Source organism: Electrophorus electricus, chromosome 12 (genome assembly GCF_041902795.1).
Source record: "Electrophorus electricus isolate QZ-2024a chromosome 12, ASM4190279v1, whole genome shotgun sequence".
In the NCBI taxonomy this organism is placed as follows: domain Eukaryota; kingdom Metazoa; phylum Chordata; class Actinopteri; order Gymnotiformes; family Gymnotidae; genus Electrophorus; species Electrophorus electricus.
Genome location: NC_137508.1, coordinates 13,052,965 through 13,070,054, shown reverse-complemented (window position 1 = coordinate 13,070,054; position 17,090 = coordinate 13,052,965). Strand labels below are relative to the sequence as shown.

At 43.2% G+C, this 17,090-nt stretch overlaps 1 protein-coding gene across 6 annotated transcripts in view; it reads right to left on the bottom strand.

Moving 5' to 3' along the window:
- Positions 1 to 7,584: 7,584 nt before the first annotated feature.
- qkib (QKI, KH domain containing, RNA binding b) overlaps positions 7,585 to 17,090 on the bottom strand; it is a 64,487-nt gene continuing 54,981 nt past the window's right edge. Inside the window, exons 6-9 of one of the 6 annotated variants that reach the window (XM_081725128.1) lie at positions 16,764 to 17,066; positions 15,463 to 15,549; positions 13,638 to 13,715; positions 7,585 to 10,067 (exon numbers count right to left, since the gene is read on the bottom strand). In XM_081725128.1, the coding sequence (XP_081581254.1) occupies positions 10,051 to 10,067; positions 13,638 to 13,715; positions 15,463 to 15,549; positions 16,764 to 17,066 (485 nt within the window). In that variant the 3' untranslated portion in view covers positions 7,585 to 10,050. Of the gene's footprint in view, positions 10,068 to 10,781; positions 15,550 to 16,763; positions 17,067 to 17,090 lie in introns of those variants that run through there. The other 5 variants (XM_035531797.2, XM_035531796.2, XM_081725127.1 and 2 more) reach the window with 5 other exon arrangements.

Genomic DNA, 17,090 nt, shown 5'->3' with positions numbered 1-17,090 from the left:
TTAACCTGATGTTGAGGAAGTGTGAATAAATGCTGCAGATTATTATCGTAGTAAATGCTATAAATGCAGTAAATTGAGTTGATGTCAGATTGATCAGTATCGTTATTTCCTGATGTTCAAACATCTGTGAGCAATTTATATGACAGCATAAAAGACAACTATCTACAATGCTCTCTGTATTACATATGGAGATTATATATATATATATATATATATATATATATATATATATATATATATATATATATATATATATAATCTGTATTAGATATGCAGAAATATATTTATGCATATTTATTTTAAATTGTGAGCTCAATGGAAACTTAGATGGTTTTGAACCCATTTGTCTGGGCATCACACAAGTCCTCTTCGAATAGTGTGCCTGAGGTTAACTGAAATAGCAAAAATTCCACGTGTGTAAATCATGCTACTAGAAAATTGAGATACACTGAAACGTCTAGATTTGACTTATGATTGACATGTTGACTGCCTGTCAAATATTGTTAAAGATTAGGCGTGGCTGAAGGAGGCGGTATCATATTTCTTCGTGCATTATAATGGTCTACCAGCAGATGGCAGCAAAACCTTTTTCTGTTCTAACCATATCTTATGTAAAGGAAGTTTTCTGAATGTCGTGCGAGTAGCAGCTAAATTAAGTTAAAATGGGGATCTCGGCTTCGTTTGTCAGCAGAACTACTTATATCATGATTACATTTGATTTGTAAAAATTACCTTTAAAAAAAAGTGATTATACAAAAAAATTCACATGAAGTTAGAAAACTTTAAAACAGAGGTTACAGTTTTTATGATCGCTAATTTTTAAAATTAAAAATGAGGAAGGACGGACTGACGAAAGGAATGGGGGAGAGCGAGGATGATAACGGGAGCCTGTGGAGGAAGAGAAGCAGGTAGACCTGGAAGACGATGTGAACACAGATTTATCAGATGAGATTCAAGCAACACTGGTTAACCATTTTGTAGCAGGAAAGCGCTCCATATTCCCAAAGGAACAAGAGTGCTGTAGTAAACATGCTTTGTGTAAATAATGCAATAGGCCTTAATGAATCCTTAAACCTCACATACGGATGAACAACTCTGCCAAGTGCCATTTGAAATCATGTAAATGACCTGCGGTATAAATATTTACAGATAATGTACACTTCAGCATTAGGCACTGCACACAGAATGTTTTTACATGTAAATTTATAGAAGTCCTATATTGAACTACACGATGATGTCTTTGTTTTTCAGAGTTTTGCAAATGGGTGCTGGTGCAATCCCACATGAATTTACCACCATAAGACAGGCTAGTAAGAAAGTAAGAATAGGGAGAAAGATCTTTGGCCACAGATTAATATCAGTGGCCAACGGGGTGGTAACATCGCGATGTGTACCACAATCACACAAAATGTTGCTCTCCATTGCCACACCAAGACTACATGCTGTATTCACAGCAGAAGCCCAAAATGGGTGCAGAGCAGATGTGATAGAGTGTCATCTGGGACATGTGATATGTGCATTCCTGCTGATTTACTATGGTCCAAAACAGGTTTCATCAGCATCCATAATTTTCACGCCATTAGCTCCCACTCACTCCCTTCTTTAATCCCGTTCAGGAGTTGTTTCTGGCACGGCTGTGGAAGGTTTCTGATCTCCAGCTCTAGGTTGGGATACCTCTCATGCAAGCCATGGAGAGGGCATGGGAGCACATTGATGTAGGGTCTGGGTAAGGATGGACTCACCGGTGAAGGTTCTTCCCTCGCTGTCTGGTGGGAGAAGATATTGCCTGTCAAGCGGAAGACCTGCTATGGCCAGATGCAGCTCGGTGAAGAGACTTGGGAGTTTCTTAAATTCATGCTTTCTTTGTCTCCACAAATGTTTTTGTGTTTATGCACTATGTTCCATTTAGAATATGTCCTGAATTTTAGGGTAAAATGCAACCTTTGATAATGCACTGATATTTTGAGTGAATGTGGAGAGAAATTATTTTCATTAGTGGGCAGTACTTATGATGTGTGTTTTGGTCATATATTACTTTTCTAACTACCTCTTGAACAAAAAGCAAACCCAGACCATATTATTTTAAAAGCAGAAATGTTAAATGTATTGGATTGAGCACAGCAGTGTGTAACTGGTTCAAACAAGGAGATCCTATGAACCTGGTGTGTGCCAATATGGTGACAAAATTGAGATTGTATAAATTATTGTATAGTTTTTAAAGTGTTCAAATTTAGAAAAAGAACTGAGGTGTTCTGTTATATATATGCATGTGTGTGTGTGTATGTGTGTGTGTGTGTGTTGTTCGTGTGATTTGTGTATATTGTTTTGACAAAATGAGCCCTGTGCTTAATCAATTGTAAAGAAAATTATAATATGGTAATTTAGTTGTTTATTTGGAAACATGTTCTAGTCAAGACTGAAAAACAAGTGAATATTTGAAGAATTTGTTCATTTGGCCATATGCTGATAAAATTGAGAAGGCACAAGCTAATGAATGGAAAGCTCTCGTCCTGCTCGGGATGTGTGGCGTGTGTTTCCAATACAAAACCCTTTCACTGAAAGCTTCACTGTTTTAGTGGTTCACGAGGAACACATATAATAATGCATTTTGAGACATCAACTAATTGAAAAATGTACAAGAAAATATATTGCATTGGATTGTTTTAATATTAATTAAAAATTGCTTCAATTGTAGTCACAGTTCAAGGGGTATACAAGCATTTACAAGCATGTAAAGAGGCTACCATGGTGCTAAATCTATTTAATAAATAGATATGTTGCAGTGTTGGGATTAACTAAAATAAATTTGTTGGACACGCACACATAGGGGGCGCCCAACTACCATGGAAAAACTCCTTCCATCGGTTTCCCTCTGCAAAGTGCCTTGGATTCGTTCTGGCTACTACAGCGTCACTTCAGATGAAGAGATGATGGAATGTGCAAGGACCGAGGGAAGGGGCAGGGATAACGAGAGAGAGACAGACAGAGAAAGAAAGCGAGCGAGCGAGAGAAAACAGAAAGAGGAGAAACAAGTTCCCATTAGGATTCTGGAGCTGCAGCCGGGAGTTCTCGGGCCATCGAAGTGAGGCAATGAAGTTTGCCATTGTTGCCAAGCTCGCAGGCCTGAGCTTCCTGGCAACCGTAAAGTGAATTAGCCGGGCTTTTCTGTGGGCCTAGAAACAGCTCCTCTGTTCATCAACAAAAAGCCCATTGAGATGAAGGGAGAGCTGGCCTCCCCAGGCCCCCTGAAAAGCTAACCCCAAGCCAGCCAGTGAAAGGCCCAGCTCCCACTAAGACATGGGCTGCTGTGGGAAATGCTGGTGATGTCATTATCAATGCCTTTTCTTACTGTTCTTGTTTTGTTTTGTTTTTTTTCCACACCCCCCCCCCCCCTTCTCACACTCACCCTCCTGCCCAGCCTACTGCTCCCTTCCTGTTTCATTTAGATCCCTATTATGGGATGCATCTCACTGCAAATCCCCCCAAAATTCAGGGGCATAGAAGAAGCAGAGAGGGAAAAAAACTCAGTAAGACTCGGTTACTAGGGAAACGTGGTAACAGTGCGGGGGCTCGGGGGCGGTGGTGGGTTTGTGTTCGTCTTTGAAATCAGTTTGGAGGGGGTGAGACGAGGGTGGGGTGGGCTGGGAGCGTTTGGGAGATGGGGGAAGCAGCAGGAATTTGGACACCTCTAAAACAAATTTGTAATCCTTCACTCTCCAGGCTTTTACTCAAACAAAGGGTTTGAAAATCAAATGGAGTTTGTGATCTCACAAGATCCTCTACAGGCATCCTGGGAAGCTTTTCCTGAGCTCTCTGATCTACAGCCGGAATGCTAAACGCAGGTGAATTGCTAGGAGTCCTAAAATACTGATCATCTGTAGTACGCTAGCTTTCATCATCTACTTAATATTTCAGACCCACCCTAATATTTACAGATACATTACAACAGATAGATCATTCTGTTGTATTCTTGCAGCATTTCTCAGATGAAACGGCCTGCAGTGCCACGTGCAAGAGTTGGAAGAAGGAATTATTGACCATCACTGACAAAGTGTTCAGTGAAAGTGAGAAGATGATGAAGCATCTATGCATATTAAGTGATTTGAGTCTTTGAGACTGTGGAAACTTATTGTGGAGATTGGAAAAGTTCTCACGGCGCTTTGCAAGGACACTTCTCTGACTCGTCTGGCTAGCACTCTGGGTCACATCAGACTAACGTTCTGTGTCACTATAGTGATTTTCTGTTGCATGCTAAACAGTGACAATAACCATTTGGAGTGTATTCACTCCTCTCGTACTGAGCTTGGTGTCCAGGGAGAATTAGCATAAGAAACATATAAACGCATTTTTCAGAAGGGTGGTGGTGGTGGTGGGGGATTAAATGTCTTCATTTCTGGCTCCACTGCTGCAGTACACCCACTGAGTGATTGAGGACTGAAGAAGTATTTTAACCATGCTTCCACAGCGTACAGTTAAAGTGATTTATGGCGGGACCCATTTGCATAAATTTGAGTTCTGTAAGGATGTGTTCTGACCCAACATTCCACACACCAGCAGCATGGAATTCAGCACTGGGAATGCACACATGAATTCCGCCAGCCCAGGAATTGTGGGCTGAGGAGGAGTGTAACAAAAACTCTCCACTTTTCTTCCAGCCTCAAACACCGTCTTGAACCAGCAGTGACTTGAATGCTATTTAGCAATTTCCTAAAGGCCCATTTGTGAATATGTTTCTGATATTCTAAAGCAATGCATTTTAGAAAATAATGCTTTCTGCTGCTCTTTGATGGTAATCCTCACCCTCAGGATCCTCACATTATGGGGCCTCGGCAGCAGACGAGAGAGCCAGAGGGAGCTACTGTACTGAAGCATGTTGGGTAACATTCTGAAACAGCCTTTACACTGCGGCAGGTCCTGATAAGGCAGCTGTTTAATGGAGTGGGCTCCAGCATGTGCCAAGGGGCATGCAAACTAGATAAGGAGAAGCTAATTACACCTCTCCAACACCAGCGTGCAGCTCACCAGGGTTCACTTTGCACATGTTTACAATGAACCGGCTCTGCCCAGGGCCAGGAAATCGAGACGAAGTATTGCGAAATCCTGCAGAAGGGAGCCAGCGACGTTTAGGGAGCACCCCAAAAAATCGGAACCGTGAACTGCGTTGGGTCCGTATGGAACTCCTCCCTGGCATCACTCGCCCGGTCCGTGCGGACAAGTGCACCGGACAAGCGAAGGCGCCACGGCAGGAGCGCTGCTCATCTTGGCCGGTGTCTGCCGGGGCGGAGCAGCAGAGCACGCCGCCCTAGCCCCAGAAAGCCGAGCCGTGGGGCTCGCTCGCGTATGAAGGTCAATGGTGTTGCTGCGCCGGCAAAGGTGATCCCTGTGTTCCTGCTAAGCACCCTCGCAGGGCTCTTTACCTCAGCCAGGGCGGTTCGCCTTACCCCCGGCCTGCCTGCCCTGCCTCTCTGCATTGCAACTGTTACCTTCTCATTAGCCCCCAGTCTCCCAGCCTCGCCGCATTGTGTTACATTAGGATAAAGAAGCACAGGTAATGTGTGTGTGTGTGTGTGTGTGTGTGTGTGTGTGTGTGTGTGTGTGTGTGTGTGTGTGTGTGAGGGAATGGGAAGCTCTTAAAAGCAAGTGGGTGATGATGCTTGCCGATTCAGGAGGAACCTGAGACCACCCAGAGCTGGGTCTCTCCCATGCTAATCAAGACCGGAGGAGACAGTTTCCTCCCCTACCTGTCTGCACATCCAAGCCCTTCTTCCCTGCCATCTCTCCTGGTTTATTCCCAGAGCTGTTACATTTGTTAACATCAGACTGATCGTAGAATGAATTTTAGAGAAGAAAATTTCTCTCTCTTAACACGGCAAATGCTCAGGAAGGTACTTACTACTCTATACGTTGCTCAAATGCAAATGATTAACATGTTAATATATGCTCTGTGACCATGCATAAACTCTTTGTGAATTGAGGTTATAGAGTTTGTGCCACCACACAGCCTAAACAAAGCAGCACAATTCATTTTCATTTGTAAATATGACCTCATTGCTGAAACAAATGTGATTACTTCAGGGGCAGCGTTTTAATAGCAGAAGAAAACAATCCCTCATCTTCAAATGATGTGCACTCGACCCCCCCGCATCCGAACGCACAACTGTAATAGCTGTTTTTATTAGAAGATGAACTAGTTCATTTCATATTCCTCATATTGGGAATGACACAATGCATTCTAGACTAACTATTCTCTTTCCCTGCCACTGTATTGACACTCAGACATTCCGCTGACACTCCTCCCCACCTCACCCCCAGCCCCCGGAGCGCATAGCTAGTCGAGAGAAGTGGTGAGAGGGGGCCAGATAGCTGGGAGACGACGGCGGGGGCATGGGGGGAGGGGGGGGAGGCTTGGGGTGGAGAAGGGGCGCTTCCCCGCAGCCCCGGTCTCAAGGTCCTGAAGCTGCTCTCGGCTCGCTCCCCGCGTGAAGCAAAACACTTTCATGGCCCAACACCCGGTGGCGACTCAAGATGCGATTCCTTCTCCCAAAACAGCCTGCAGGGCCACTGGCAACCCTTATCAGCAGCCAGCAGAGGAGCGCGAAGGCCCAGGCAATTTGAGCCCCTGTGATAGACACAGCAATTTCCGGCGCGCGGGCCTGGATTGCGGGGCGAGGACGGGAGGATGTGAACGAGAGGAAGAGGATGCAGAGAGAAAAGGCTGGAGAGGCAAACAAAGGAGGACAGACGGAGGGCACTGCTCGTGCAATTGTAGCGGTGAAGAGTGAGAGGACGCTAACTGCTGTCTGCTTGGCAGAAGGTTTTGCGGACATGACTTGACTTAGAATGGCTGGCACTGTATAATGTAGGGGCTGTCGGAGGTGATTTCGGTGTTGGTGCTCGTTTCTGAAACTGAGGTGACCCGGGTGCTTGGCACGGCAACATCCAGTTCCCCATCATCCACTGCTTTCATTAGGTGTGGTGTTTTCCTCAGCTTATACCTCTAATTACATTTTTTTTTTTAAACAGAACCCGGAACTTTTATGACTCTAATCCCAAAAAGTGAGCGCTGCTTTTTAAAGCATGCGACATTCCCCGCTAATGGTAATTTACCGCCATGCATCTTGGTACAGTGTAATTAGAAGTACTCATATCAATGCTAAGGAGTAGAAATTTAAATGCTGGTATTTTGCTGACGTAATACTTAAGCAGTAATACTGCCAAAGGATAAGGAATGTTAAAAATGTATTTGAGTATTAAATGATATGGGGCCTGTTGCAGTTACTTCCCTTGCATTAGGTACTTTTAACACAGACTACAGTCTGTTAGAGCACATCTTGTTAGAAACGTTGTTAAATATGGTTGTGCTAATTTTGAAAGTGCTTTCTTGGCACAGATCCATTAATATCTCAGAGCACTCTGCTAAGGACTTTATCTAAAACTATTAATATGATGATACTGGCAACAATAACTGCATATGCTGGTAACATTTGCTGATAAAATCTTGGGAAATGTGCTGTTAGCTTATTGGATTAGGAATGCATATCAAACTGACTGACATGACATGAAAGACTCCTCGTTTACACACTGTACGGAGACAAGGCATTTAATGTAGTTTATTACATACATATAAAATAAGATAGAAAAATAAGGTATAAACTTGTAACAATGGCTGCCAATACAGACATACTTTTTTCATAGGCAATACTTGGGTAGGGGCACACATCGCATGAATGTAACAGAGACTTTTGTCAGCATGTTTGGAACACATAGTCACTCTTATGATAAAGAACATTCACATCAATAAATTGAGTAGATCTGGAAAAAAATCCTTTGTAAAACTAACATAAACCAGATTTATACCTTGTTATAGGTTGTGAAAGATCATGCGATACTGATTATGGTGTGGCTCACCCACAGATAAATCTAACCTGTACTGTTCTGTTAAGCTTTTTTTCATAAAACATTCTCAAATCTGACCATTTTGATAATTGTAGCTACTAAAAACCAGAGCTTTTCACATACAGGCTATTGTCATCTGAAAAAAAACAAAAACACGCTGGACCTCATTTATAATACCCTTGCATTACAATAATACTGTGATGGCACTGCAGAATCACAACCAAAAATGGTAGTGAAGTGAGGACGATACAGGAAGACGCGGTCGATGACACAGAGACTCCCCACACGACGTCAGAGGCCATTCTGTTGCATAGTAAAGGAAGAGCAGAAGGGCAGGGACGGGGCACACGTAACACAGTAGTGTGGTGCAGTCCAGTGCGAGCACAGCACACAGCTTCCACTGAACACTGATGCTCTCCCACCAAAGGTGGAGGACCTTGGTTGTAGTTCACTTATTTTACAACCCATATTTTTTAACACTCCACGAAAGTGATAGTGCAGTATTTTATTAGAATGAAAAAAGGACATGCCGAGCGTAACGTGCTCGTGGATTACAAATGACTCATGTAGCAGTATTAAAGGTCCATGATATTAAGGTCCTGTTTTATGATATTGGGATGTCCAGAGTTTGAGGCACAATCCAAGAACTGAATAATTTCATGTATAAACTCATATATGGACATATGTAGAATGCATACAGGTTGAAGGCCAATTTACATGTAATTTAAATGATTAAAATGAAAACTTGAGCCCCACCAAAAGCTGAAACAAACAAAATGAAAAACAAAATAAAACAAATAAACCCTGCTCTGTTTTGGCTATAAAATTAGACTCAAGACTTGGATACAAGATTTAGCGTTAAGACAATATATTACAGCAGATCTTCAACAATCATCATTTATTCTTTTTTGAAGGTCCCCTTTTGAAGTGCGAGGACAAGGTAAGGTAATGGCACGTTCAAGGAGCTCACTGTGTCTTCAGAGAAAGCTGTGTGCACTGAACTCAGGCCTGCTCATTCGCCACTAATGATGACACATTCCCACTGACAGGACCATGAGAACCACGATAAGGCACTTCATAATGTTTCCATTTCAACCCCCCGTTGGTAGAACGAAAAGGTTGTTTTGGTCATCCATTTGTACATCCAATTACAGAAAACTGGATTGTTTTCACTTCATAAAGGGTTCGGTATTATCTTTTTTTTTTTTTTCTCTTCACAATACTAGCAAGTACAAAAGATTCAGATGTAAAAATATATCTGTTCTCTTCCCCAGCACCGGAGGATAATAAAAGTTGTCTGTACATGTGTTCTTTGACTCTGATTTTTTTTCTCTTTAACATTTATCTACAAATTTCATACATTTGTACAGCACGTAGGCAAGCATGGCTTATACATCCTCAGAGAAACTCGTCCACTAAGTAGTGTTCGATTATTTGGGAGGAGAATGGGGATGCTTTAGAACACACACACGCACCTCTTTCTAGGTTCATCCTTCTCTTTGCACTGCCTGTATTCATATCCAGCCTCCCTCTAATATTCCCTTTTGATGCACTAGTCAGATTTCGGAACAGACGACGGAGCGCTGTGTAAGTACCAGTCCGCGGAGTTAATGTACTGAGATAGAAAGGTGTGTGCACTGCTGCAACACCGTGGAACGCAATACATCCTGTTACTGTCACACCCCGCCAACGGAGCAGGGCAGTGACAGCTGTTCGTCCTCCTCCCTTGACTCAAGGTTGGGTCTGTGTTGTCGTGAAGATCTACGGGCGTTTGTGGTGTACTGTCGGGAAGCATGGGGCCATGGTTTGGTGAATGAGTTGGTGAGAGAGTGGGCTAATCTTTATTGCTTATTGCTTACAAATGACTCAGTGCAGGTCTACAGCAGCTGGGTGGTCCACTCCAAACGCACCACTTCAGCTGGAGGGTGTCTTCCAGCCCATGCCAAAAGTCCATACATCAGGTGCAGCGGAGCTGCTTCTCCTCTGCCATTGCCAAGTGAAGGCTGTTAAATACTCTCTTTCGTGCTTTCTTTCACTCACTTTTTTTTTTTTTTTTTTTTTTTTTTTTTTTTTTTTTAGAGCAGAGAAGTGATCTGCAGGCAGGTAATGGGCAGGTCATCATTGGGTGAAGTTGAGAGGTCAGAAGGTCAGGGGTTAGTTGCCGGTGGTGGCTGGGTGGGTTAGAGAAACAAACAGAAAGAGAGGGAACATAACAAAAAAGGAGGAAAACAGAAGAGGGAGGAAAAGAAAAAAGATAGAGAGGAGATTAGTTTCAGCTAGTGACGGCAGGATGACAGTATGATTAACTGATCACAATTAGGCTCCAGATTCAATCGAGCCTCTGGAAACTTCAGCTTATCACGACATTTTCATGCCTTACACAACATCCTGTGGCATTATGTCGTGGTCGGCATGAAAAAAAAGTGAACTTAAGCGTTCTGAAGAACTCGCACAGTGGGCTGACTGAATATGGAGGTGATTGAAAGAACGGCTGGTCTCCATCTCGCAGTAAAATCCAAGCATGATTTTACTGAGAGTATGACGGAAAGCCTCTGCTCCAATTGGTCACACATTAAGAAAGAGTAAATAAAAAAAAAAGATTAAAAAAAAGCACAACTGCAGCTGACATGTCTAATGGTTAGTAGCAGTCAAGTGAATGGACACAGAGAGATTCCAGTGGAATGAGAGGACAGACCAGAGCGCAGTCGGTGTGCGTCGTTACCTGACTGCTAATAAGCACTAGAGCTCTTCAGAGGTTCAAGCAGCAAGCTGAGAGTTACGATGGACATGGATTATTATGTGTTCTTGTTAAGACTAAATGCAGAAGCGAATTTGAAAAGTCCACATTGATGGTGAAAGAATTTAGGGCCAAAAACAGTTGTCCGTTGCTTTTGTACTCAATAAAATTTTTATTGTCTTTTCAAATTCTTTTTTTCCCTGTATTTACAACAACATAAAAATCTTGGCCTTAATGATACAAAGCAACACTACAAGGTATTCTCTAAATAGCATAATAGCCACGAAAACAGAAGCTGTGGGAATTTTAGCCATTGCCCTCAGCGTTGCAGACTATTGACAATTCACAGGACACATAATATAAAATGCATTTGCATATAAACACTGAAAAAAGTCCTGTTGTTCATATAAAGCCCTAACATATATCCAAAAATATAGGAAATTCTCTAAGGTGGTGCTATAAAGCCACTATGATGCATATGTTTCTTTCCTACAAATAGCCCTCTATAATATCATTGCTATCTCTTTGCAAAATACAAGTAAAATCTTATTTCATATACATTCCTGCATTATATTATATATATATATATATATATATATATATATATATATATATATATATATATATATATATTTATATATATATATTCATATTTATATATATATTTATATATATATATATATATATATATTTTTTTTAAGAAGCCACAAGTGAATACTATTTTCTTTGCAACAACAAAAAAGAAGCTTACAGTAAAACATAAAAATGTATCAAGTGGAATATTTTTCATAAATGCATTTATACTCCTACATGATCAACATTTCTGTCCACCTAACAGTGGTCAACCTTAAGACTACGCAGCTTTGATCACATGTGGAGTCAACAGATTATGTTCAGTTCCATCATCTGAGGTTTTGATGTAGTATTCACTTTTTCAAATATGTCTGCTCTGTGTGGAGCAGAGGAGATGAATGCTTCTGACCCATTCAGTGCAAAAAAAGAGTTGTGCCACATATTATCTCTTTACCAAATGAGGCAAATACCAAGAGGTGGAAACAAACAAGTAGCTAAACGACTAAAATTAAAAGTGAGACCTCGGTGTAGATTAGCAATTCAGTAAAAATGCACAGATTGAAAATTTGGAAATCCTGTGCAAATGGGTTCTCAAAAGTAGATACTCTTGAAAGCAGTAGTACCATAATATAAAACATTTACAGTATAAAACAAAATGGATATGAGAAATACATGACAAATGATAATAATAAAAAAGGAATCTCATGAGACTGCTTTATCTGTTTTTCTGCTTGACATCCATGACCTGTTTGACAGCTGCAGCTGGTAAAGATGCCCGACTAAAGATGGCAAGACCCAACAACTATTTTTTTCCCATTCTCATGCATTCAGCTGTTTTAAGCAGACCAATTCACCTTCATTCAGTCAACCAGAAGTCACACATGACCCTTAAATGTCAACCAAAAATGAATTTGAACCCATATATAGGAACTACAATATCATAAAGGCTTTGTAATTTCACAGTGAAGGTCAGCTGCAGTGCATGTCTGGACTTTATGCGGGGCTCTGGCCTTTAGGAGAGGGCGAAATCATGGACTAGCATGTTTCTGTCCATCTGCTCATGTCACATCATTGATACAGTCAATAATCTATTTATGTGGTCTCTTTTCAGTTAGATGTCTGTCCACTGATGAATTTTAAAGCAGCTTCTTTAGTTGTTTGTATGCTCCATCACATCAAAATATGTGACAATATTCTGCAGAACACAATAAATCATCTTCATTGTCAATATCCAAATATCCAATATCCAATATCCAGTGGTCACTAGTTCTAAATAGGTATTACCTGATTCTCAAATTCTCATAATCAATATAATCAGTGTGTAATGATGTAACATACATTAACCATGTATTACCAATTAATCAAATACTGGAAACATGTCCAACTGACAATCACAATGTATTGCATTAATATTAAAACAATAATTTAAAACTTAACTTTTGAACTTTTTTCCATTAAAAGTAAACATGGATTTGGACAATGAAGATAATTCTTGCCACAGACTAGGACTTCATTTTGGTGTTAACTACACATATGCTCATATATTCAAAACCTGTAGAATGCACAAGTGACTTTAAGATAGTCAGTTAAAAACTGGTTTGTTAAAATGTTATAGAAGTGACATGTAAGATTTTTATTTCATGATATCAAACTTCACAAATTGGCACCCGCCATCCAGTGAGCACCATGAACCAACGCGTGTCACCCTAGCTTATTCAGTTGGTTCTAACTTTGCTCACATGCTGAATTCATCAAAGTATGTCCAATGCCACAAGTGACCAAAGGAAAACCGCTGAACATGTAAGCACAAACATTTGCTTGAAAGAAGCACAACCATAGTAGTAGGCTCTAAAAGTGAAAACTTTTGTAGTCTTACATGTAGCTCCTTTAACAATGTCTGCCTGTGTTATATACATATGTAAACATGCATAGTTTTCAGTCATCTTTTTAAGAATGTTGTAGGCTATGTCTGTGTCAAATGATTATTCAACTATAATTAATTTTAGCTCTTCATAAAGTAAATATTTGTAATGTGTTACAATTGTAACCAGGGTCTGTAAAATAAATAAACATAAATAGTGAACCTGACCAATAAGCAGAACCTGTGAGATTATGGAAATGTGTGGGGCACGTGAAGCACGTTTTTATGCATCAGGGTCCATTATTTGTCATCAACATCATGTCAGATTCACAAGGTCATCAAAATAATGGAATGAAGTCAACCACTTAACACCTGCATGTGCAGGTGCTTTGTTCCCCCTCTATGTTTTTGTATTCATGTATGTTGGAGACCAAATTAATGATTATACACCCCCCCCCCCACCTCTGCCTATAGTGAACCTGGTAATAGTGTGTGGACAAACACAGCAGATCAGGACCAACAGTGAGTGGTTACTGGTGATGAACTGGAGAGCATGTGAGCTAAACTAACCTCTGTCTGTGGTCACTACCCTTTGGTAAGGATGGACCCGCATTTCGTGCCTTCGAACTTTAGTTGTCACTGCACCTGCTTGGATTGCAATAATATCACCAAAAACACAGATTAGATCAATTAAACTTGACAATTTCCATCAAACGGATGAATTTACCATTCTGGACAGACCAAATATGTTTAACAAATATTACAAAAAATACAAGTTAAGGCACAAATAATACTTGTCTTTCATCTTTAAACCTAGCATACTGAAATTGGAGGGAAAAAAAACAAAAATAAAACCAAACATGGGCGCAATCAGCCCAAGTGGATCCATGCGTTGCTTGGATACATTATGACAGACATTAGTGACAAGCACACAAGCAGACGAGCACACACACACACACACACACACACACACACACACACACACACACACACACCCACTTACACCCACACACAAAGGAGAGCTTTACTAGTCACCTAACCCTGCACTGGAGCAACAGGGAAGTTCATCTCTCCAGTTCACTATTTAAATATAATACTGCTACACTCGCTCTCTGAGCATGGCCACAGAGACAATGGCATTTAGGCACATCTGCAGTAGAAAACGAGGAAAAATGTAGAAAAATCCAACAGTGATGAATTAAGTGATTAGTAAAGCGAGATATCTGTTTTCCACTTGTTTCATTGAAACAAAAAACATAGCAGTCAGTAGAACATTCCTGTGCCTAGGCATATGTGTAAATGTTTTTTATACTACCAGGGGAAAGCATCGGGCAGAGATGGGTGTGTACTAAGAGCAGAGCCTCTTGGTACGAGGAGTGGTTGTTGTAAACAACAACCAACAGTAGTGTGTCTGACTGACTGCTAGGCTCATGTTCATGGTTCATTGACACTCAAGAAACAACAAGGCCGCTGTGAAACGAAAGCGCATGTGTGTTAACACTCAGATCGGATGAGGGGCTCAGTAAGGATCCTCGAAAGCACTTTTAGCCTTTCGTGGGGAAAGCCACACCTAAAGAATAAAGGAAGGGAATGGGAAATTAGTGCCAGGAGTGTCTGTCTTAGGGAAACAACACACACTACAGTCCGATGTATTACTCAAGCCGTTTTAGGGCAGTCTGCGTCTGAGAGCCTGCAAAGCAAGACTTCTCAGAACCATTTTGGTCGCTGCATGTGTGAGGCTGTATTTTTTAATATTTTCTGTTGTTTGTTCATATTACGCTGTAAACAAAGAATTTTACTGCTACAAAGCACCATCGAAACTGTCCTACAACGGCTGTGTGAATAGAGCTCAACTCGGAACAGATGCCACTCCTTAACGACCCTGCCACCCCCTGGCTCCCAAAGCAGTCCCTGCTTGACCCCCACTGTCCCCTCACCGTCCTCATATTACCCCTCCTGGTGCCCCCTCCTACAGGGCGAGGGGCAGGAATGGGGATGGAGGGGGCATCCGGAGAGGGCCTGCAGCAGTTTGGGGCTCAGTGCTTTTTTTCCCTCATAACGATACACATCACTTCAACACGCTTCACAATAATTAAAAACAAAGAAAGGAACAAACAATAAAACAAAGACAGAGAGATTTAAAAAAAAAACAACAACAACACAGGCATGGTTTCAGAAGAGACGAACAGTAAGGGAGCCTGGGTAGCAGGGCCTCCTGGTGGGGCAGCGGGACCGAGAGGGGGCCGTTCTCCACTCAGTCCAATGAGACGGGTGCTTGGAAAGAAGTGGGTGGGTGGGTGGGGGGTGTCTGCTGAGGGAGTAGGGGGGTCGAAAAAGGGGAGGGGCCAGGGTGGGGGGTGGGGGGTCGGTGCTCAGTTTTAAAAGGGAGGCCGGCCGGTTGGCTCTCCACGCTGCACAGTGATGGGAAAGTGACAGGTGTGAAAGCCCAGGTAGAGGGGCAGCTCTTCGGCCTTTGGGGACGCTGTATAGGTGTACACAAGAAAGAAGACAGGGTGAAATCTTTCGCTCGCCTCCCTCCCCGGTGCTCCTCCTCCCCTGCCGCTCTCTCGGCAAAGCGCCCATGCCATCGGCCCGAGCCCCAAAAACCAGCCGCCCTTAGAACCACACCAGGCCTCTAAGACGAGGCTACTGCATCGGCCTTGGAACGCCTGGAGCTTGATCTGGGCTGACTAAAGGCTGCTCACTGGACGGGAGCTAAACCCTGCTTCGGCTCATCTCATTGGACACACGGCTCTTAGCATTGTGGATGCTTTTTTTTTTTTTTTTTCCGGCATTGCTCAACTAAACACTGTGCCTCTGGGAGCAGTCTATGTTAAACTGGCAAAATGCTGTTTGTAACATGATATTCATAATCCGCTTTTCTCAAGTGCCTTAATGAAGCAATAGAGCCTGTGTGGAGAGAGGAGGACAGAGCCTTTGAGAGGGAGCTAGAGGAAAAGGTGGAGGGGAGGGAAGAGGGAGGACAGAGAAAACAAGAGAGAGAGAGAGAGAGAGAGAGAGAGAGAGAGAGAGGGAGAGGGAGAGGGAGAGAGAGAGAGAGAGAGGGAGAGAGAGAGAGAGAGAGAGAGGGAGAGAGAGAGAGAGGGAGAGAGAGAGAGAGAGAGAGAGAGGGAGAGAGAGAGAGAGAGAGAGAGAGAGAGAGGGAGAGAGAGAGAGAGAGAGAGAGAGAGAGAGAGGGAGAGGGAGAGAGAGAGAGAGAGAGAGGGAGAGGGAGAGAGAGAGAGGGAGAGAGAGAGAGAGGGAGAGAGAGAGGGAGAGGGAGAACAGAGAAAAAGAGAGCGGTATCTTATGCTCCACATAAAACCAGCAGAGCACTTAACAACCCAATCACTTATGCACACATTTCTTAAAAGGATTTGTTTTGTTTTTTTGCAATGAGAGAGGACTTTTATGACACTAAATGGATTAAGTGGGAAAGGCGGGGAGTGGTATTGTTTCTGTTCTTTTGTTTGTTGCCTTTTTTTTTTCTGAGGTGGAGGGGCAGCGATGGGGTGGACAGAAAGCTCCACCGCGTTTAGGGAGGTGTGGGCGGAGGGAGGCAGGGGGTCTAAGAAGAGTGGCGCAGGAGGAGGCCAGGCGCTGCCGTCCAGGGCCCGAACGCGTGGGGGTGCTGGTGGGCCTGGGGCTGGGGCGGCTGGGCTCCGCCGGGGCACTCGCAGGTGCAGCCATGCTTACCTAGCACCCCGCTGGAGTCGATGGGGTACTCCAGGATGGAGGTGGCGGGCGCCAGCGTGTAGGGGTACTCGTAGGGCGCCGCGTAGATCAGGCCGGCGGACTCCGGGCCGGGCGGCACCAGGGTGGCAGCGGCCGGGTGGGCCGAGCCGTTGGGCATGACGGTCTGGATCTGGCGGATGAGGGGCATGATGGCGGGGCCGGCGGGCGTGGGCGCGCGCAGGGCGGCCTGCGGCAGCACGGGCGCGGGGCCGGCGATGATGCGCGGGGCCTGCGCGCTCGCTGCAAGAGAGAAGGCAAGGGCAGCTGCGGTGAGCGGAGGAACGCGGA